Raw genomic sequence first — 23,011 nt, 5'->3', positions numbered from 1 at the left:
TACTCACCTCGTCTTTACACTGGAACAGATATTCACTGCCGTCTCCAAGACTGTGAGAAAGGGAAAGAAAAGTAAAGTTGAAATTCAGAGTTAAAATTAAGAGGATTTTTCTGTAATCCAAGAAACAGAGCTCTAACTTTGACATCTTTCTTTACATTTTTAAAAGTCTGGTGTGTTTATGGTTGTTTCTGGAAGTTGCAATCTGTTAGCATCTGTTAGCACTTCTTAAAGTGAATGCATGAATATTCTTTCAAACTGTTTTGTTACTTATTTTCCACTTGGAGCTTGAAGAACTACCTAGAGTTGTTTGCAATTTTAAGGGAATTTATTTGTTCTCTAGTTGATTTGCATTCCCATTGATAGAAAATATAAACAAGAAGCTTCAGCTGATTAAAAAAACAAAAAGAAAAACACTGAAAAATGAAACAAGTTATTGAATAACTTAAACAAGCCAATGAATGCTAAGTAATATACTTGTTTTATAGTTAATCAAGGTATATTCCAGAAATAATTGCCTAAATTTAATTGATATTCCCTAAAGGCTACAAGTTATGGCTGGAAGGTTTCAATTTGTCCCCATCTCATCAATATATTTCACAAATTTAGTGGTGAGACAATTAAAAACCCTGAGGATGGAGAGGTTTCTCACCGTAGTTTGGCGATGTTCTTCTTTTTCTTGTAGTTGGCGAGGATCTCCCAGGTGGCGTTACTGAGGGACAGCGGGTCCTCGCCATGATACGTAGCTCCATGCCCAAAGCTTTTAGCATCCTTATAAACTGAGAGTGATCCAGGCTTCAGCACACAGTACAAGTTGTTCCATGACCTTAGTGATGAAGAAGAGGAGGAGGAAGAGGGGTAGTAAAAGCAGGTCTTCAGTATTGATCAATTCAGGTAGCCAAGTTCTGTTAGTAATGTATAATCAATTCACTATAATCCAAATGATGTGAGGCATAACAACAATACCACTCCATTAAGACTTAATTCAGTTCATTAAAAATAAGGAGAGCAGTTGTGAGAACAGTGTAATGATTGTAAATTGTATTTTATTAAGAGGAAGCTGCCCAGATCCTCTCTAAGACAACAGTCCTGTGATACTGTAGCAGTGCTAACCAAGAAAACCTTTTTGGGTTGCTTGTGTATATAAAAAATACTGCTGCACTAAACAGGATTTTTATTTTAAAATCAGAGCTACATAATCATTTTAAAATGACAAAGGTGGCTATAATCTGCCGTAATGCTGGTTATGCTGCAGCTTTAAATGGCAAAGTAAAAGTTGTCATTTTTGGTATTTACCACCCTTTGAGTACAAAAACCTTTGGAAGAAATACAAAATATGCAGAAAATAAGAGTTTTTAAAAGTGCCATATCTAAGTTTTGGTGTAATATTTTCTGTTAATACAAGATTAAGTCCATGATAATTTTTTATTGTGAGCATTTGCATAGAAGGGCTTGCTACTGTAAATGTATTTAATGTTTGTGTTGTTACATTTGTATTTACTGTTAGACTCACAGCTGGCAAGTATGTACACAACCAGTGCAAAGTCAGATTTAGTTAAAGTAGTTTTACCCTCATCACCATCCGCCATCCTCTAAAGTCATGTATACTTTATATTTTTGTTGTGCATTTTAGAGTTGAAACAATTTGTTGATTAACTCACTCGTAAATCATCAGAAATTAACTGATGACTATTTTGATAATGGAGTAAATTTTCAGTAAAAATGCCAAACATCCTTTTTATAGTATATCATAATGGTGGGATTAAAAAAAATGTAAAATCTGTTTTAAACCAATCTATGAAATAATCAGCAGATTAAGTTATGTTAAAAATAATCACGAATTGCAGCCCTGATGCATTGCATGGAGATTTTTATATGTATTTTTCCTACCACTCCAGGCCGTTAGAAGACTTAACTTGTGTTGTTTAATCCATCACAAGTTGTCACACTGTTGTTTAGGTGCATACAGTATTAATGTGCAATATATGAGGCAACTTAAATAAAATAATGCAAAAACTAATGCAGACTTGATGTTCACTCTGATGAATGATACTACCTAAGCAAGTTTCCTGAGTATGCTAATAGAGTTTCCAAAGATATTGAAATTAATTGAAACAAATTAATGTCTGTCATGTAGTAATTAAAGTAAGTGAGATGTAGTAATTGGGATAATACATGCAAAACCACTGATTTAGGTAAATCAATCTATTATGTACCTATTTGAAGCCTTCTTCCCTGAGCCCTCCACATCATGTTTGCGGGCCAGCATGCCCTCCAGCAGCACAGTCGGGGCTCTGAGGGGCTCCACGGGCATAGTGGCGGCTCTCTCTGGCTCCTTCGGTGTCACTACTGAGATGGAGGGCTCCAGCTCCAATGAGCCACTCTCTTTCATTTCTGACTCGATGGGCACTGTGGAGTCACCTGCCGTCCCTTCTAGCTGACCTGAACTGGGCTCAACTGCACCAGAACCAGACTGGAGGAGAAAAAGACACACAAAATCAGAATTAGACAGCGGTAAAATGACACGGTTCATCAGCAAATCAACCCGTACATTAAGAGAGGAAAGTCTGCCCTTGACTTATGCTTCCCTGATTACTTTAAAAAGTACTCAAAGTCAGTCCTCAACTGAGTCAAATGTTTGTTTTAAAGTAAGAAAGTCAAGGAGATCTTTTAAATGTAAGAGTTGGTACAAAAATAGCCGATAAGAGAGGCTGATTTTCCTTTTTCACCAATGCTGGTATGCTGAAACTGAGAGGTCACGCATGATTAAGCGCAGAGGACACAGAGCTGAGTCAGTGTAGTTACTAACCAGAGTCTGTTCCTCGATAGTGTAGAGCTGTGAAGATTCTTCTACAAAGCCAGTGTCTTCTCTCCTGGAGGGAAAAAGGCAACATGGGGATTCGCATTAGAGACCTTTTTGAGAGCAGCGGTTGAAAAAATGTGTGTACACAGACGAAGAACTTGGGCAATTGTGTTTGCATAGGTGTGTGTGCTGTGTATATACTGTATGTGCATATATAATGTACCTGCTCTCCTTATCTGAGCGCTGTTCCTGCTCTTCTTTAATGAACTTCTCCATCTCCTGTTGCTCCTTCCTCAGCTCCAACAACTCCATCTGCAACACAGAACAGAAGTGAAATCAGTAACCATTATGCGCTCCAGTTTAGCAGCATAGCTGCCATCGGCTTCAGCCCTTGTTGATATATGTGTTCTTAAAAGTTGTTTTTCCACACTTCATCTGTTTCTAACAAGACCACAGTGTTTAATCCTGTAATCAAATTACTGTAAACCACTTTTAAGATATTTTTTTCCCGTACCGTTGTGAGGCGCTCCAGTGCAGAGAAGCGCTCTTCCCAAGTGGCGGTGGATTTTTCAAAGGCCTCGTGCCTCTTGAGAAGTTTCTCAACCTCGTCCACAGTGTCGCCCACGTCTCTGCTGGTCACATAAGGCTCCTGAGCGATCAGCCAGGCCTCTGCCACAGAGGCGTCCCGCGCAAACTGACACACCTCCAGCACTGCAAGCAAAGAAGACAGGAGTTACTGTATGGTGAGGAGTTTTCAAAATAAAGTGTTTATCTTGCAGTAATACAATTAAAAAAAGAAGAAAAAACCTTCAAGTTTTCATAAATATTAATTATTGACTTTATTTGAATTTATTTATAATCTGTCATATAGGGACACAGCTTCCATTTAGGGACAAAATGCTGGTCCTTCCAAGGTTACCCAGTAAACATTAGGGTCAAAGGTTAAGGTTGGATTTAGATTACATTAGCGTTAGAGGCTGGGGAATTCATTATGTGACAATTTTGGATAGTGAGGACATTTTATAGGACATTGTTAGAACATGATGACAATTTTAGAAAGGGAGGGCATGTTTTGGAGAGGAAGGACGTTTTTAGAAAGCAAGGACATTTTTGGAAAGGGAAGCCATTTTCCATGAAGCAGGGAATGTTTTGGACACTGAAAATATGTTTAAAAGATGAGAATATTTTAGAAAAATTACAACATTTTCACAAAGAGAGGACATTTTTGAAAACGGAGGATGTGTTTCAGTAAAGATGTTTAGATGCTGAGGACATTTTGTGCAAAATGAGGATATTTTTAGAAATATAACAATCAGCTTTGTCTCTGGTGGTCTATCTTGTTTTAAACTTGCAGTGTTTCTGTCATATTTAAATCTGCATTTTATTATTTTATTTATTTATTGATGTGGAGGTTTATAAAACAGAGAAGCATATTGAGGGAATCAAAATCAAACACATTATCGGAAAACATCACTGTTTTTGTCTCAGACTATTTCAAAAACTGTTTTCAAAAAACATTCTTCCTGATTGTTTTGATGAAAGAAGGCCAAGGTGCTCTTTCATGTAAAAAGTCTTCAGCATTTATGAGCTTTCACATCTGTTAGTCTTGAGGCTTTTGGCATTTAAGTATAAATTTGTGAAAACAAGGTGAAAGGAATAATGTATGACTAATATTTGATCTTTAAGGTTGGAGTGTGAGGTTGGAGGTTAGTGTAGTTCTACTCACAGAGTCTGAGCCAGTCCCATCTGTCATCCCACTTGAACATCATCTCCTTCCTTTTCTCCATCAGCTGCACCATCTTCTCTTTGATCTGGCACAAGCAGTTGTACAGTTGCAGTTACATATCAGCATTATTAAACATCTCTGGCCCCAAGATTGGCTATTATTCTTCCAAGAATTAGTATTGTGAAGTAATTAACCACACGTAAATTGAGGCCGGGGTCAATTGCTCATTTAAATTCTTTTGGCTTTTCCATTTCTAATTAGTGTTTGCTTTATAGTCTCCCTGATGAATGTTAGATGAGTAGATTTTTTTTCTTTCTTGACAATCCAATTGGTTCCATTGTGCCAGACAAGAACAATCACTCCCAGAAAAGTAATTAAATCTAATAAAAGCAGCAATTTGAGGCCCATCTGAGGATGAAAAGAAAGCTGTATTTTGCTGCGGAAGCCTCACCTCAGCAGAGTCTCGGTGCTTGCGAGTCAGCAAGGCCTTGCCGAGGTCTATGCAGTCATTGAATTTGGCTCCTCTGGCCTCGATCTCTGAGCGGATCCCCTGGTGATACTTCTGCAGGAGCTCCACGGATGAGACGTCCCTGAAGCAGAGGAGAGAAGAATATTAAGTGCTAACCAGTTATGTATGAAGTTTATCTACCTCTGTTGGTGAGGACTGGAATTGCAACATTAATGACCAGGCAAGTTGTCCTTTATCTAACACAGAAATACTTAAGTTTAACTATTTATCTTCATACTGGCCTCATGAATAAATAATGTTCTAAAGCTCAAAATATTGTAGTACATAATTATATTTTCTGCTTGGGGTTTTTATGGTGAATTATGTATTTTGTCTGCAATGAGACATAAATATTATCACTTCTTGCACATCTAATAACCAGCATGTACTTCTAATCACTCTGACTAAACAGCATATATATTGAAAGTTATTGTTCTGATTAATTAATTTATAAGAAACTAGATATTATTACTTTGCTTAGATTTTTCTTATGTATCCTTCTTCTACATACATAGATCACCACTACCAGTAAAATCTGATCTAACTCAGTAAAGTTATATGTTGAGGGATTTCTTTTCTCTTTATTTACCCACTACACATTTTCAGCTCACCTGGGCTTCTCCTCAGTCTCTATCTGCTGGATGATGCTGTCCATCCAGGCCATCAGGTCTCTGACCATTGTGAAGAAGCGGAACTTCTCCGCTGTGTCTACCAGTTGTGCCCTGCGGCCGTCGCAGGCATCCAGCAGGCCCTTCCAGGCCTCCAACACCTCCCTCTCTGTGGCCTGGATGGCCTCCGCTTGGTCCCCTGCATACTGGGCGTGAAGCCGTGTGGCTGTCTCCTGAAACTGTTGAACCTGGAGGAAGGAGAAGCCAGAGTCAGATCATAACATGCATGTGATTGGGAGAAAAACTAATATTTTTCTCACTAATAGCTTTTCACCCTTTGAGAAAACTTTTCACAGTTGCCCAAATATTGCAGCCTTCCCACCCCCTGATATGAATCATTAAAAGCTGCCTCTTGGTTGCTACCTGCTGTGTTCCCTCAGAGTAATAGGGGCAATCCCGTGTTGTACCTGTTTGCCTAGAGCTGTGATGTCTCTTTCAAAGGCGGCGTGCATTCTGTGGAAAGACTCTGCTTTGCTGAAGTCTTCTCCCACATCTTCAGGCAGCTCTTTCTGCTTATCGTGGATCTGAACCACAAGCTCCTTCCCATCATCAAAGTACCTTAGAGAAAAGAAACAGAGATCTCAGTCTCTTTGGCTCTGTGTAATATCACATTAATCATTCTACTCACTATAATTGATGTAACATCCTCATGTTCAAGTTGAATTCTTTGCTATTGAAGCCAGATGTTTTATCGATATAATTCTCATTTATTTTGACACTTTAACACTTTAAATCTTTAGGCTAACAGTCTGGTACATCAATCTGTTTTCCTTACTTGAGCAGGTCGTAAGATGCTGTAAGGAGCTGAGCGCGAGTGTCAATCAGCTCAAGCAGATCTGCCCAGCTGTCATTGATGCCGTCTTTCCACTCTGCCATGGCGGCCGCCTCGCTGTGGCCGGCCTCAATCAGCTCGTCTATCGTCAGGTTGACCATGTCTACACGTTCTTGCCCCGCCATTCCTGTCTCCCGTGCAAATTCTCTGAACTTATCCCTCAGAAGCTGTGTCAAATCAGAGGGGAAAAGATAGAGATCATTTTAAAAAGAAGGTAATAAAAGAATCAGAATCTGAAGTTGGAATAAAAATGTGCAAATTGGCAACCCATATGGCAGCAAGAGAAAACGATCTTGACTTAAATACCCAAGAAATCCTGTAATGTGATATATGTAAACTGTAAACATGTGCTCAAGTGTTCACCAAACCAGACGGTCTGTGATCATTTGCAACAAAAACAGCAAAAGCAGAAAATGAGCAAAAGATCTTCCTTCGTGATGGTTTCTGTGAACATGGTGCTCATTTATTTTCTTTACAAGATTTTTTTTTATTACAAGTATATTTCAAATTGACATCAAAAGTTTGCTTTGAAGGATAATTATCTACAACTCCACCTCCCAAATTAGATTGATAGAATGGGTTTGAACATCTCTGCAGTCCAGGATGTGCTAAAATACTTCCCATCATTTTTGGGTGCATGTGTTTGCATGTTTTTGTGTGTTTAATAATACCGTGACGTGGTCCAGGTCCTGGCCCATCTCCTGAGAGGAGGCCACAACGTCTCTCTCTGAGATCCAGTGCTCCAGGTCCTCCACCTCTCGGCTCAGCATGAAGTGGTGGAAGGTGTGGTCCAGCTTCTTTCTGCGTTCCTCTGCCAACTCCCTCAGCCCTGCATACTGCTTATCCACCTGGCCCTGTCGCCTGATGATTTCCTCACTGTAGATGAGGTAAAGGGGGAGGATGGATGGAGGAAATGAGAAAAATGCAAAGAGATTGGATTTAGGTTTATTCTAGATGAAGCGTGTGATTTGGACAGAAATGATAACACTTTACATGCTCATTATTCTTATCACCCTAAACCACAACTGACTGGGACAACATGAGTGAATTAGCATCTTTGCAAAGATGTAATTTTTTCAGTGTCTACATCAAATTATAAAGGCAAATACCCATCAGGATGGTCCTCTGCAAACATCTTCTGAGCACGGTCTGCCAGGCTTTGGATGGAGTCAGCGTGGTCATCCACCGCCTGCTTAAGAATCATGTGACGCTTCAGAATCAGCATAGCACTTTGCTCGTCCTGGAGACACAGAGGAAGAAAAGAATGAGTCATAATCAAGAGAAGGAGCAACAAAATTGTATGATAATGGCACACTTCAAAGAAAGAGCTCTCAATGGAGGGTGCCACTTATGAGAAGCGTGTCACTGTAATTGAAGAAAAACACAACCATGTAATCATGTTAATGCATGCAGTGCCACTTGTTTTTTGCACATGATATGCCTTGTTTTCAATTAGATCTGTTTTTCAGACATCTGCGGCTACTAATCAGCGCGCTTCCTCGTCCCGTGTGGCCTCTGCTCCTCACCTTGGCCTTTTCATCAGCGATCATGTAAAGCTCCTGCTCTCCTATCCAGGCTTCAGCCTCGTCCGCGTCGTTGTAGTACTGCTGGGCCAAGTTGGAGCCGTTCAGCCTCTCCCTGCGCTTGGCCATCTCGTCCTGCAGCCGGGCCCATGCGTCTTCCAGTTCCTTCACCTGGTCCGTGATTCGCTCTGCCTCAGGTCTGTCTTCTGCGCTGGCGGCGGCAGCCATCCTCCTTCCTCTCTCTAGCACTTCATCGATGCGAGGCTGGTGGCCCTCCATCTCCCTCTGCAGCGTCTGATGGACAGAAAAGGAGACAGTGTGAGTACATCATATAATAGTGTTCAAGGAACACTACTGCAACTGTTAAAAGGAGTTTACACATATTCTGACAACTTTTGATGAATTTTGTCATGAACGGAAACAAAAATAGTATTTGTGTCTTGTACGGTAATGAAAAATGTATTCAGAGATAAATTGTATATGCTTTTGCTTGCTTTTTTTACTGAAATGGGTGCAATTTAGTTTTACCTTAAACATATAGTCAATTAATGTATCTATGAGAGAAGTAATCAGCAACTATTTTGATAATCAATTAATTGTTTCAGGTATTTTTAAAGCAAAAATTGCAAACAAATGCTGAACACTCTCTACTTCCAGCTTCTCAGATGTGTGGATTTACTTATCTCTCTCATATTTTATTAGAATGTCTTTGGGTTTTAGACAGTCAAAAAGTAATAGATTAAGAATACACAATACATTTTTTAGGCCAAGTGATTAAATTAAATTAATAAAGAAAATGCACATTTTCAGCTATCTAGGACTCATTTCTTGCCTACCTGGATGAGGCTGGAGTATGATGAATAATTCATCCACTCCCTCTCTTATGGCCTTTGTTTGAGACTCAATGTAAAGCACTCTAAAGCATCCTGTATAACTGGCACCTCAAATGTTATTTTATCTTATTTTCCATTCATTTGTGGACTCATTTATTTATCGCTCCCATTTTTCTTCTAATTTCTCTTATTCACTTTCACTTTCATTACTTATTTCACACACATGTCTGAGTCTGGGATTTCTTTTTTTCTACAGACAAATCAGTTACCTGGTTCTTTTTCAACAGCATTTGCACGGTCTGAAGATTGTGGCCATGCTCTTGTGACATTGCCAGGGGCATCCTCTCTTCAATCCAGAGCTGACAGTGAGAGTGAAAAGAAAGAGCAGAAACAAGAGATTATGGTGATGAAGAGAGAAAATGGCAGAGACCGGTTTCGGTTGAGAATTAGATTTATAGATCTCTGATGTACACAGAGTACAGAAAATGTAAAGACCATCTTCTTAGTACTGAAATGTACCACTTTATAAAATGTCTTAGACATCTCAAACAGTAAAAATCCTTCTTTAAGCTGCATCCTCCACCTGACTGAAGTGGATTTAGGCAGTGAAACCAATAAGGGATTAAAGCTTTTCCCTGATTTACCTGGAGAGTCAATTTCATGGAGAAAGCTGGTGGTCTTACTATCTTGAATACTAAGTGTACATACTGTAATTGAAAACTTAATTTCTAAATTATTGAGTTATGGTTTTGCGGGGGAAAGAAAAAAAACATTGAAGTTAAGACTTCAATATTTCTAGACCCAAAAGGTGTTTCTTGCTGTCACTCAAAAACCAGCATTAATCCAGCTACCCTCCTTTAAATTCTTACATTCTTTGTTCTAATTCAGTGCCATCAATCATTCTGTATGAGTAAGGACTTCCAACACTTTCATTTTGCCCTGAAATTGGATCCATGCTTACAAGCTCATCGGCCAGGTCTCTGTAGAACTGATGGACAGCCTTGGCGGCCTCCAGCTTGCCCTTGCGCTGGGCCAGTGGTGTGAGGAGCTGCTGGAACTCGACCTGCAGGGCCTGCTGCTCAGCCTCAAGCTCCGGCTGGTCCTCCCTGCCTCCGCCATGCTTCCTGGCGGCCTCCTGGAGCTCCTCCAACTCTCGCGCACGGTCACGTACCTGGTTCTCTGTCATCTGGCACGGGGAGACGTGATTAGAGGAAAAGATGAATAGCCTTTCAAGAGTTTAATCAGGCTGTAGTGGAGGTTAAATCCACTAAAAGTTAGTTTGTTTTCCCATTTTTTCCCATGTTTTTACAGCTAGCAAAGTTTTATTAAGGCAACACTGACTGTAACATATTTTAATATAACTTGTGGTATTCTGTAAATACAATGTTTTAGTTTACAATTGGATTCATAAGATTTTTGTTATATTTAAATGCCAGCGGTAACAAAAGACACAATCTAATACTGAGAAAGCACACATTGCAAAAAGCGGCATCTGTTACTGTAATATATGAACTCCCATGGTGGGACTTACCTAAATGTGATTTAGAAAGTGCATATAACCAAAGGAATTGCAAACACAAAAAGCATACAAATCTAAAGAATATCCAGAATGTGCTACAGTGACACAGACCTGATGCTTTTTGAGCAGGATGTTGGCGTTAGTCAGGTCTTTGACTTCTTCGTCTCCGCTCTGTATCTGCTGCTGCAGGCCACCCAGCCACTTCTTCATGTCTGTCAGGCTCTGGTCGAAAAGCTCGGAGCGGTTAGCGTCAAACAGCAGCCTCGCTTTCTCTTGGGTGGTGGACTCCAGCTTGTCCCACAGCTCGTGGAGTTTGGCCAGGCGCTCAGTCACGATGGGCTCAAACTCGGGCTTGGACTCCATTAGCTCATGACCCTCCTGTGTCCACAAGAACAGCTCAGTTAAAGAGTTTGTAAAGGTAGATATTTAATTTCCTTCACAAAAGCACTAGTTTACATTTTTTTTTATATAACTGAGATATTACAAACCTCTTGACTTAATGTATACTTAAAGGCCCTGAAATCAATTTTTCTCTACCTACCTCTTTTACACAAGAAGAAAACATAGTTACAACAGTTTTGATTATATTTATGTATTCATGTTTTTGTCTGGGCTCATCTCACTGGCTTGAAGTGGGCAGGTTAAGTCAGAAAAAGTTGATGTCACATGTTTCTATGCACCAATCAATATTTAGCAGCAGTTTGCTGATATTGCTTGACTAATCAAATCAAATATGATCAAACAACACAGTCCTGATTAAGCGGATTAGGGAGTATTCAAAACTTTAATTTGGTTTTTGCTTATTTATTCATAAATATTTAAATTTTATAAAGAAAAACATACTCTATAATTAATTTAATTCTGGCTCTTTAAAGGATGTCTGGTAGATAATTAATTTTTTACAATATATGTAAAATGAACACTGAAGATTAAAACAATATAAATATGTATATGTATAAACAGCAAATAGGTGTACATAGGCACATACTGTACACAGACTTACTGACCTGGTCTACTTTGTTAAGCCAGTCCTTGTTTGAGGCCAGCTCAGCCATAAAGGCCTGATGTTTCAGCCACTTGCTGTGGAGGTTCCTGGCCTCATCGTACGACGTGTCCTGAGCGGTCAGCATCTTCTCGTTGATCCACACAGTAAGCTGAAGCATGGAGGGGAGAGGTGAATATTACAGATTAGCAGGAAAGTGAACAACTGAGATCCATGCAAGCACAATTACAAAACCTCATTGAAAGTCATGGAAACGTCAACATTTCAAGTTTGAGCAGAGGTGACTTTTTGTGAGGATTTACTTCTTTATCTTTTAAAAACAGAGCTAATTTACCAATTAGCCAAATAGGACACTGATCACAAATACTGTGGGGAAGATACAAATTTAGTCTAAGAAGATCTAATGAAGTGCAGCTGCGTTATAATAAATAAAGCAGCAGAGTGTGTTTGGCAAATTTACAACAATAATCAAGAGATTGAAAAAGGAAGAAAAAACACTGTGATGTTGCATGTCAGTGAATGAATAATTAAGATAATAATTAACGTACTAATTGATGTTATATAGTGATTGCATGCACAGCAAACAGAGGGTGAACTCACATCTTGAGTGTTTTGAAGGAAGCGCTGCAGGTCGCGGTTATCGTAGAGCTTTTCTGACACTTCATCGGCTCTTCTTTTATTTTTGTCATGCCTGAAGGTCAAAAACAAAAAGCAAACAAACACATTGAAAACAAACAACTTCTGACCGAGTATATCTTCCTCCACCTTTTCATCCAACACCTTTGGTGAATCCTTATGAGCTCTTCCTCCACAAAGAAAAATAACTGACACAGTAACCCAAAACAGTCATCAGTTCTCTGCCGTGCTGTGAGGAATAGCTCTCACTTTAATCAATATCCATTATTGCAAGAGCCTGTCTACCAAGCTGAATTGTGGGAGTTAATGGGAAAAGCACCCGTGCCCTCTCTACTGCCTCTTGTTGACACTAATCATACAGTGATAAGAAGCTGTTTCACTGGCAAAACTCTGAGAGGTCTATTTTTCTACATTAGATCAGGGCCTGCGTAGTATTTATCAAACTGTTAAAAGTGGCATTTTGGCCTGAAGTGAAAGATAAAAAAAATAAAAACCTTCACTTTTACACCTACTCACAAACTTACTGATCAAATTTCTTTCAACTTAACTTTAGTAAAGCTCCAGAGGTTTCTTAATGTTTTGTTGGTTAAGAGTAGATCTGAACTACAGAGACAGAGTTGAGCACACACTTCCTGAGTCGTGTTTTGGAGTGATGCTACAAAATATAATTGGTCATGATAAATTATGCATTACCTGAAACAATATGTATGATGCATTATAGGGTAGTTTTAGCATATTATTTGCATTGGATTTGAAAAAATGTATAACATGTTATACCATTTTTTTCTTTTCTGTGATGCACCAACAATAAAGCTAGCACTGATTTGGTTTGCAATCACTTTCAATGCGTCGTTTATGTTTTTTTGTGATGTTTCTCATCTACCAGCAGCAGAATTTCTCTACTGCTCCAGTATTTTTTTGGTTTTGTCTCCATTTCAGCCAATTTCCTAATATTTCATCCCTTTATTTTAAAGGACAGATTCCCAGTTTTTCAAGTCTGTCCTAAAACAACAATCAGGTGACCATATGAATATTGAAACAGATTTTGCTTGCTGCCAATTTAATATGCAAATAATATAATTGTATTAGCTTGTTGATTTCACATGTTAATTGCTACTGTAGATAATAATTTACATTCACATTTTTTCTTTTGGCAGATGCTTTTATCCAAAGCAACTTATAATCAAGGCAGGAAAAATCAAGCATTTGAGGACAGTGACTCAAGCCAAATTCTCGAGTAGCTGACCAGGAAGAAGTGTAATGAGAAAAGGTGCTAGACAGATTTTGGGCTTTAGTGAAAGATAAAAGCACATTTGTGCATTATAATGTATGTATGTTTGTAAGTGTTTAAGTGGCTATTCCTGCTAAAAGAGCATATAAATGATTCATCATGTGATCACTTTGTAGTTGCTCTTAAAGGTCACATACTCACACAAAGAGAGTTTTTTACTCTCTTGCTATTTTTGGCTTTCAGGACAAAAATGAAGCATTAATGTGTTCCCTGACCAGAGCCAGTTTGTGACTGTGGGAATGAAACAGACATTAAAAAAGACCCCTCTAAATTTATCATGATCAATACCCAATGTGGGTAAAATCATATAAAAAACTTAGTAGAAAGTGCAACAAGATGATGATATATTTTTACTATTCACAAGACTTGTATTTAAATAACACTGATCTCATGAGCGACTGACCTGTCTTTAATAGAGTCCATTTTCTCTTGAACTTTCCCAGAGTACAAGTTGTCACTGTCCACCAGCCGCTGTCCTTCCTGTAGAGCGCCGTCAATCTTGTCCTCGTTGGCCTCCATGGTGCTCAAAAAGTCCTCATGCTTTTTCAGAGCCTTCTCTGCGCCGGCCAAAGTGTCAGGTTGGTCTATGTGGGCCAAGGTGTACTCCTGCAACAAAGTGGCCAACATCGGGAAGGAAAATAATTAACAAAGAATGGAAAGAAAAAGAGAAACACCCTACAAACACCAGCAGCTGACTTTAATATATGACAAACATGCAGTGTGGGAACTGACCACACAGCATTCTTCCATACCCCATTCTTTTAAATACCTGTAGCATCACTAACCCTGTCATTAACAAGCTAACCATAACCTTGTGGTGACTAATGACTCTTCCTGTTACACATAGACAGTTTTGAGACTTTCCACATGGTCCTACTTGACATACTCAGGTAATACAGTACCTGGTTGTTGAGGATGGCCTCTACAGCCTTGCCGTCTCTCATGAACTGCTGGAAGCCCAGACCCTGGTCCAGGAGGTTCTTGCGATTGTCCCACATCTTCTGCAGTTCATACCAACCGCGGTCCAGACCCTTCAGCGTCTTCTCAAGCTGCTGGTACTGAGGGTCGTCCTCCTGACCTTGGGTGACCTGGACACCGGTGTCCCTCACACGGTGATAGTCCTCTTCATGGTTGTTTATGTCTTCGCGCACAGCGTCGTGTAGGCTTAGCTGCTCCTCGGCCTCTGGCAGTGAGGCGGGCATTTCCTCTGATGCCACAGCCTTCTGGGTCTTGAAGAGCCAGGACTGGAAGTCATCCATTTCTTGGAGGAAACTCTGCAACTTGCTGACCTCGCCCAAAGAGTCCTCTCTGTCTTTCAGAGTGTTTCTAAGCGTGTCCCAGGCCGCGTCCAGCTCTGCTCTGTGGGCCAAGATATCGTCCGCGTTATCTGGGTGGTCTTTGGCCAACTCATCAGCCTCGGTCCTCAGGAAGCTAAGCTTGGTTTCGATGGCGGCCAAATCTCTCTCCATGCCAAACAGTTTCCTCTGGATGGTCATGACGGCTGCCAGGTCGTTGCCCAAGTCCTGTGTGGACTCAATCACCCGTGTCTTGTCTTTGATCCAGGTCTCTGTCTCGTCACACTCCACCCCATAGCTGTGCAGACTAACAGCAGAATCCACTTTCCTCTTCTTGTCCTCCACCATGGCTTTGAAGGCCTCCCACCTGAAAGAGAAAGATTTATTGAATGTTCAAATCACTTTAATGACTTGTTACGGTATGTTTCATATACATCTGAAGATAAGGAAAATTGTTTAATTTACTAGAAACCCAAGTAAATTAATTCAATTTATTTAATATTCGATGATAATTAGAAGATTTATTCTCTACACGTGTTGAATTATGTGCTTTCTTGTAAACAAATTTCCCATTTATCCACTGACCTGTGTTCACTGATTAAATAGTAGAGTTGTTCATCAGAATTTATTGGACGTATATGATCTGTTTCTACTTGATCTGCAATTAGTGATAAATTTGCCGATTTCTTTCTCATTATAGGATATCAGATATTACAGAAAATAAAAAAACATAGCATTACCAAAATGTTCATATGCCTCCATGAGAAAGAGAGAGAGAACATACAAATATTGATGTTTGTGTTTTAGTACAGTTTAGTTCAGTCAATAAATAATCATTTTTCATTACCTCGTATTCAGTCGTGTCTGACATTCCTTGACCTCTTTGGTTCGAGGGTGTCTGCTGTCCTCAAGCTGTTTCACAGCTTTGTTGACGTCATCAACCTTCGACTGAACATTTACCATTTCTTGAGCTAAGATGCTCAACCTGCAAACAAGCACAGTGCCGGTTAAAATAGGAACAGTACAATGTACACAATGCATACACATGGACACTACACTAGACTAGACAGAATCAAGTAAGTAATTTATTTAACATTAATTTGTGAGATGATATAATAACATCATAGTTTCATTTGTTCTGTGTACCTATTCTGTACTACTTCCAGATCCTCCAGCTTCTCAGGCACCTCCAAGCCCACCAACCACGTCTCCTTCTGGCCCATAAAGAGCTCGCAGGCGTCTGTCTCACTGAAGATGATGTACAGGGCCATGGTGTCATCAAGCTTCTTCTGTCTCAGGTCAGCCAGAGACATGAGCTCCATGTACAGTTCCTTTATGTCTTTTAGGCGTGTCTGGATATCAGGCGTGTTCTGTAGCTCCTCTGGCAGAGCGTTGCCCTGTTTGGAGAGAGCCTCAATGTTGGCTCCGTTCTTGATTATCTCATTCTTGAGGTCGTTGTGCCTCTTCAGTAGCCGCTGGGTGGTGAACTCATCGTGGCCTACGTCATCATTGCTCATCTGCCTCTTGGCGTCCAAGAGCCAGGCCTTGAGGTCGTCAGCATCTCCCTGAAACTGGAAGAAACTCTGGGTGTCCTGCAGGTTCTGTTTCCGAAATGCTGCCAGCTCCTCCAGCTGCTGCCACTGCCTCTTGATGTTGTCCATGCCTTCTTGAACTTTTGGAGAACCAAAGTGCTTGTCTTGGATCATATTTTCTCCTTCAGCCAAGACCTGATTGAGGTTGGCACGGCGGGCTCCGAGTTCATCCTCGAAGGCACTGTGTTTGCTTTGGAGCACCAGCACACTCCTCAGGTCCTTGCCGTAATCCAGGGAGGAGAAAATGTGCTCCTTCTCCTTAATCCAGCTCTCCAGCTCTGCCACCTCCCAGAGGAAGTTCCAGAAGCGGCGGGACTGCTCCAAGCGAGCCCTACGCTGGGCTGCCAAAGCACAAAGCTCCTTGTAGCACAATTCAAGGTGCTGCACCCTCTCCTGGATCACCTGGGGATCACATGGCTTGTAGCCTGGGAGATAATAAAGGACAACATAACAGTTAGATAATATTTACTCCTTTTCATTTTCTCTACTCTGAAGGCTATGAGATGCTGGAGGCTATCTTAGTGTCACATTGAGCATATATTGATCATCATGGGAGCTCATCATGCTGTGGTCACTGTAGGGTCAGAACAGACTCCACACATGAAGGTCCAGATTAAAAACATTCCCAAAAGATAGAAATTGCATATTAATGAGAGTTACTGTACTTAAAATGCAGATTTAAAATTTGCATTGCCTTAAAGTCAAGTTTAGGGCTCTGCTTTGTTTTAAGTCTATTGACACTGGTGTCAATATGATACCTCAAACTTTTTCCCTACATAGTGTTTAATGCAGCAATATTAGAAAAACAGTATAAAAATGGCTTAGGTTATGACAGTACTTAAATCAGGAGCCAGCTGATCAAATAATGTGTGAACAAGACTGCTCAAAGCTTTTAGTGCTTACTTTCTTTACTTGACAGTTTGCTACACTTGATGCTACGGATTGATTTCAGTCAGAACTATAAAAGCAGAGGTTCAATACCCAGCCCTGGTCATGGTCCATGGCCTTCATTCTGCTTTCAATAAACCTAATGTCCTCATCCCTAAAAAAAACACCATATAAACAATAAACACTCTTGCCAAGGGGCACTATGAGCTACTGTACTTACTATCTCCATTGGCAAACTTGAGAGCAGCAGCACTAGCGTTCTGTACCCTCTCTGCCTGCAGAGCGATGTCATTCTCCAACAGGGCGTGTTTCTGTAATAAGTCTTCCACTTCCAACAAATGTTTCCCAAAGTCAGGAGACAAAAGCCTAGCCTGAGGAAAACAGGAGAGAATTTAAACACCTTAAAGTCTAGAAAATAAATATAATTAGTTGATGTATATTGCCTTCTGCTCTGTTACCTTCATTTCATCCATCCAGTTGATGATGTACAGCATCTCCTGGAAGATCCTCTGCAGGGTCAGGTTCATATCCAGACGCCCCCTACGGGCCTTCAGCAGCTCCTGCAGGTAGTCCCACAGGCGCAGGACGTTGTCTTTCCTCACGTCGATTCGTTTGGCATCATGGTAACGCTCAGACTCCAGTTCCTTTGAGATGTCCACCAGGGCCTGCACACGTTCTGCATATGCAGCAATGTCGGTCTCAATGGCATCATGCTTCTTCTTTGCTGCTTCTACTGCTGGCAGGTCGTAACCAAAGTTATCCTGAGGAGGGAGAGAGTAACGCAGCTCAGGGGACAAGAAACTGTTTTTATTTGCAATTTACACTTTTTTTTTTCATGTTTCTTATGGGAACATGTTGTTTGCTGTTTACCTGCTACCATAAATGATCAGTTGTGCAAAGGACCTCCTGTTGTAATTAGTGAATGTATAATGGAATCTGTACTGTTCCACATGTAATTTGATTTAATTAGGACATCTCATTAAGATCAAGAAACACCTCAGAACCATACAACCAGCATACAAGAAATCATAACCATGATTAAACAAATATAAAGTCCCACAGCCAATAATTAGAAAAAATAAAAAATTATAATTAACACTGTTACACAGACTTAAAAAAACATGAATTAAAAATGGTATCTATGGTTCTGTTGTTGCTGTTTTACCTGAGCCACTAATCTCTGGTTCTCCAGGAGCCAGGTCTCCCTCATGGCCGCCTTCCTGTCAAATCTTCTCGCCATCTGTTCTAACTTCTCCTGTCTGATCAGCTCGTCTCTCAGGACGCGCTCCCGTTCGTGCTCCGCCCTCTCCAGACGCTCCCAAGCCTGCACACAAACACGTGAAGATGGAGATCGTGAGGGTTTGCAGTTATTTCGAGTTTGTGGGTAATAGCAATGTGAGGTGAAACATTTTCAATTTAGAAGTTTTCTATGGCTTGATCCTATCAACAAAAAGCTCAAAGGTCAGGCTGAGCTACAGAGCAACTCTCCTGGAGCTGGCAGGGATTGAGTGTCGTGTTCAAGGACACTGTAGGGCAGCTATTCGCTGGTACCACTGAGAAATCTGGTTCTCAGTAAAAAGGACAGCATATTTACTCACAGCATATATTAAGCACCTTACACCAGCACTTTAAGAATACATCTAATTTTAAACTGTCACAGTGGGGGAACAGATCCTAACCATGACATGTTCATCCAGATGAGAAATACAGATGTTTATTTTCTCCAAAGAATGGCTTTTCTTATATAGTTCTATAAGGTTACTGGTGTAATTCAGTTTATTTGTGCATTTTCAAATTGTTGCATCGGGACTATCCTCTGCTAAATGACTGAATGAATTTTGTCCGTCTAACTGACTTTAACTGTGTGCTTGAGCTTCAAACCACAAATTTTTGCATGCTGGTCAAAAGCGAGACAATCTTCATATTAAAAATCCAGACATTTTGTTTCTATGTGCTCCTCTGGCCCCTCACCCTGTTGATATCTGCGACCAGGGCTCCCTCTTTAGGTGTGAAGACCCTCTGGTTGTTCGCCCTCATACGACTCTGGATGGTAAACAGCAGCACCTCGAGGTTACCCTTCTCCTGGAACCTGTTTAACAACACAAGACACAAAAAAAGGTCAACTCAAGCCACGACGGGGACTGCAAAAGGCCAAGTTAAAACAGAAATATGAGTCATACTGATCATGGAAATGAGCAAAAATACTACAAAACTGTTTCACAAATAGTTAGTCAAATACATTGTGTTCAAAGTGCATTTACTGAAAATGAATACAGGAACTGTGTTTGTACCGTAATGTACTTTGCATTGCACTGTAGAATAGTTAAATTACCAACAGCTCTTAAATGTATTGTAACCCATTAAAAAGATTGCAATACGCTCACCTTCTGCCCTCTGTATCAGTGTGATTTAATGAGATGTGATCCTGTGCCCCCAATTAAAAAGTTGTGTACAATTTATGAAAAAAAAGCCTGTATTAGATTTCATAGAGAAACCTAATTGTCCTGCAGCTATGTTGAAAAATGGTGTCATATCACAATTTTTGAAGTTTTTGTTGTTATGTGTTAACTGTTTAATTAATTCGCCTGTGTTTCTGTTTGTTATTCCATCTGTGACACTTTATTAAATTTGCTTAATATAAATCATTGTGAATATGAACCAGGTGTTTTCTTTTTATCTTGAAAATGAAAAAAAAAAACCACAGGAATAGAATAGAAATATATAATGGGTGTGATGAAGTAGAAGGGTGGCCTGGTTTGACTCACTTGGGCGGCTTCTCTACAGTGCGGTAGGTATTGAAGGCCTGAAGCTGCTGCTGAACACCAGTCAGAGAGTTGGCAAGTTTCCGGTTGTTCAGGACGATGATGGTCTGCTCGATCCACGTCAGCAGGTCTGATGCCAGCGTCTCGTACTTGTCGATCATCTTCTCTGTCTCGATGGCGTGATCCAGAACCTGTAGCAGAGAAGAGAGGAGGACAGTCATGGAAACACAGAAGAAACTCATGTTAATGCTAATGTTGTGCGTCATCTTTCCATCTTACTTTTCCAACTCTCTTGCCCTCGACAGCGAGCTGCTTCATCTTCGAGAAGTAGTGGTAGAATGCCACAACGTACGTGATGATGGACTTCTCATCTGGGTTCTCTGTGAACACATCTAGACAACAGAATGGCAGACAAGTCAGTCACAGCCAAGCCAGAGATATAACAGCTCCTGAGGACTTTTTTTTCCGCCAGGCCTAAAGTGTATAAACATTTATTTCTACATGAAGGCACAGCCTCAGTCGGTCACTCGCCTTCTGGGTCCAACAATTTGGTCACACCAAGCCTCTGTTCTGCTACGTTGAAGGCATTCTGGAGGTTGTGGGTTGGATTGGACCTCTTCAGGCTGCTATAATCCACCAGATCTGGCCTGAGAAAGAAAGAGAGCAACGGAGGAAAAAGACACAAAAGACATGAAGGAGAATGAGGATGTGAGACACTGAGCAGACCTGGCTTAGTGTGTGTTTATGTTTGAGCTGTTGAGAGTGGATTTGGTCATTCATCTCTTCTTACCGGTGTTTGTGTATGAGAGCGTTGAATGCCATGCCATCTTTCCAGCAGGTGGTGAAGTTTGTGATGTTGACATTGGGATATCTGCAAAACAACACAAGCCAGTGGATGTCATTGACTGAACATAAGGGACACTGCCGAGAAGCTCCTGTTTTACATCAATGTCTGGGATCTGTTCTGCTTCTCAACATGTGTAATTATGAACCACTTATTTCGGTAGCTTAGGGCCTAAGCAGATGAAGTGCCTTTTTTAACAGAACCATCCATTTTCTCAAAAGATCACAAAATTCAATAAGGTAGCCTGAGTGGAAATCTACAGGCACAGAAAAAAGGCTGAATTCAAATTGATGCTCATGTCTCTCTATATTCAAAAGAAATGCCTTTAGCCTTAAAGGAATTGATTATAACTCATCTACTTTCTTGCATAGAGTTAGATGAGAAGATAGATACCACTTTTATATTTGTTTGATAGTTTTGCAGCTACAATCAGCAGCCAGTTAACTTACTCCACCTACCAGCTCCAGGAAGCCACTGCTCCCAGCTGAGAAATAACCTCTCCATGAAACCACTGTTGTTTTAACGTAACTTTTTACACACTTCTTCTACATATTAAACAAACAAGATGTAAAGCATTAATTTTTCAGCTTTGAGTGCTGGTAGAGAGATTTAGTTACCTTTAGACAGAGGCAGGCTAGCTGTTTCCCCTTCAGCCTTTTAATAGTCATCATGAAGACATGAATGGTCACACTTATTTTATTTATTTATTTTCTTCTACACTTTTATTTATTTTCCCTTCGATCCTCATACCTTTATCTGTGTTTTCATTTGATTGCATTTCTCAGTCTTTGTAAAGCACAGTGGTCAACTTAGTGCTCTATAAATAAATTGACTGGACTTGGCCTAAAATTAGCATACAGGCTGGAAACATCTAGCCTGGCTTTGTCCAAAGGTCACAAAATATACATACCAGCTCTAAAAAATCACTGCTCCCCTAAGCTAACCAGCAACAGCTATATATTTCACATATAGAAGAGAATGTTATCAATCTTCTCATCTAGCGCTCAGCAAGAAAGCAAATACACATATTTCCCTAAAAGTTTAATTATACATTTAATAAAATCACCATAGCTTTTATAGCTTTGTGACCACACTTAAAATGTGGTTTTAAATGAACATTTAATTAATTGACTTCTTATTTGCATAATCTTCAAAATCATTATAATGAAATGGAAAACTCTGGTGATTGTGACAGTCAGTCACACACACACGCACGCACACGCACCCACACACACACACACACACACACACACACACACACACACACAATTTCACCTATAAAAGCTGTAATAATGGCACTCACACAAAAAAAACACTGAAAAACAGCTGTGCACAGGACAGGAGTCTCATACTAATTACCAAAGGATATTAACAACAGGTTGATGATGCTAAAGGTCACACGTGGTACCTACCCTGCTGTTTTCATCTGACACCACAGAAGAAGAGCGTCCTTGGCTGAGCGTGTCTCCTTCTGGTCTGCCTGGCCGGTTTCCACAATGATGTCCTGGATCTGATGAGAACAACAAGCACAGCTGGATGGTAAATAATGAAACTTAACTAATGACTGCAAGGTTTACAATCAAACAACAATTCACAGCAGAAAACAAAAACCCTAACTGATAGTCGCATGTCGCTAATAGGCACACGTAGTGAACATTATGTCAAAGTGGCACAAATTCCCATTTGAGATGCATCATTTATTATAGCTTGAAGAAAAACTAGGTTATTATTTGTGTAAAACAAAACTAATTGAAAGGGATATATCATCGATGTTATTAGCCTGCTGTATTCTCACTAATCTAAACCTTGGGTCCAATTAATAGAATGAAATATGGTAATTATTGAAGTTCTTATTTTCCCACACAGTGGGCCAGTAATTAGAGCAGTGATGTAATCTGAGAGACAGGCCCTGAGAGAGGGCTATATATAGCCAGCTTTGGTTCTCCTGCAAACTGAAAAGATACAGACAGGACCAACTCAACTCCTTTCTTTCTGTTTCCGTTTCTTTTTTTTCTTCTTCTTTTTTTAAAAGGCTGAATAATTCAGGAGGCCATATTGTTTGAACTAAAATATCTAAAAATAACACTGTTGCTGTCAAATATAAAATAAATATATGCCCCCTCCAAGAAGATAAAAGACTCAAAGAGACATGTTCTGATGTTCTGGATGTGCTTCTAACAGCAGATAATAATGGCTGGAACCTGAAAGCTTCATTTTGAGGAAAAAGCAAAAGTCAAAAAAACATCCCGAGGCTGCCAGTAGGAAATGTTTTTTTGCTACACGCATACACA

General features: G+C 40.2%; 1 protein-coding gene across 3 annotated transcripts in view; it reads right to left on the bottom strand.

Moving 5' to 3' along the window:
- sptb (spectrin, beta, erythrocytic) overlaps window positions 1–23,011 on the bottom strand; it is a 43,741-nt gene that overhangs the window by 2,859 nt on the left and 17,871 nt on the right. For all 3 annotated transcript variants that reach the window (XM_062440470.1, XM_062440471.1, XM_062440472.1), the window contains 32 exons: window positions 22,133–22,230; window positions 20,667–20,747; window positions 20,408–20,523; window positions 20,156–20,268; window positions 19,880–20,067; window positions 19,086–19,203; window positions 18,280–18,438; window positions 17,573–17,875; window positions 17,335–17,485; window positions 15,781–16,651; window positions 15,482–15,619; window positions 14,242–15,001; window positions 13,743–13,945; window positions 12,013–12,103; window positions 11,417–11,563; window positions 10,521–10,787; window positions 9,852–10,076; window positions 9,160–9,249; window positions 8,061–8,351; window positions 7,644–7,774; window positions 7,206–7,410; window positions 6,478–6,701; window positions 6,110–6,260; window positions 5,646–5,890; window positions 4,978–5,116; window positions 4,527–4,611; window positions 3,315–3,511; window positions 3,024–3,112; window positions 2,807–2,870; window positions 2,214–2,470; window positions 650–823; window positions 8–50 (listed from right to left, as the gene is read on the bottom strand). In XM_062440470.1, coding sequence (XP_062296454.1) covers window positions 8–50; window positions 650–823; window positions 2,214–2,470; window positions 2,807–2,870; window positions 3,024–3,112; window positions 3,315–3,511; window positions 4,527–4,611; window positions 4,978–5,116; window positions 5,646–5,890; window positions 6,110–6,260; window positions 6,478–6,701; window positions 7,206–7,410; window positions 7,644–7,774; window positions 8,061–8,351; window positions 9,160–9,249; window positions 9,852–10,076; window positions 10,521–10,787; window positions 11,417–11,563; window positions 12,013–12,103; window positions 13,743–13,945; window positions 14,242–15,001; window positions 15,482–15,619; window positions 15,781–16,651; window positions 17,335–17,485; window positions 17,573–17,875; window positions 18,280–18,438; window positions 19,086–19,203; window positions 19,880–20,067; window positions 20,156–20,268; window positions 20,408–20,523; window positions 20,667–20,747; window positions 22,133–22,230 — 6,414 coding nt within the window. The remainder of the gene's footprint in view (window positions 1–7; window positions 51–649; window positions 824–2,213; window positions 2,471–2,806; window positions 2,871–3,023; window positions 3,113–3,314; window positions 3,512–4,526; window positions 4,612–4,977; window positions 5,117–5,645; window positions 5,891–6,109; window positions 6,261–6,477; window positions 6,702–7,205; window positions 7,411–7,643; window positions 7,775–8,060; window positions 8,352–9,159; window positions 9,250–9,851; window positions 10,077–10,520; window positions 10,788–11,416; window positions 11,564–12,012; window positions 12,104–13,742; window positions 13,946–14,241; window positions 15,002–15,481; window positions 15,620–15,780; window positions 16,652–17,334; window positions 17,486–17,572; window positions 17,876–18,279; window positions 18,439–19,085; window positions 19,204–19,879; window positions 20,068–20,155; window positions 20,269–20,407; window positions 20,524–20,666; window positions 20,748–22,132; window positions 22,231–23,011) is intronic.

The sequence above is a fragment of the Scomber scombrus genome, chromosome 19 (genome assembly GCF_963691925.1).
Source record: "Scomber scombrus chromosome 19, fScoSco1.1, whole genome shotgun sequence".
Taxonomy (NCBI): Eukaryota; Metazoa; Chordata; class Actinopteri; order Scombriformes; family Scombridae; genus Scomber; species Scomber scombrus.
Note: the sequence above shows the minus strand (reverse complement) of the source record. Positions and strands in the feature narration are given on the sequence as shown.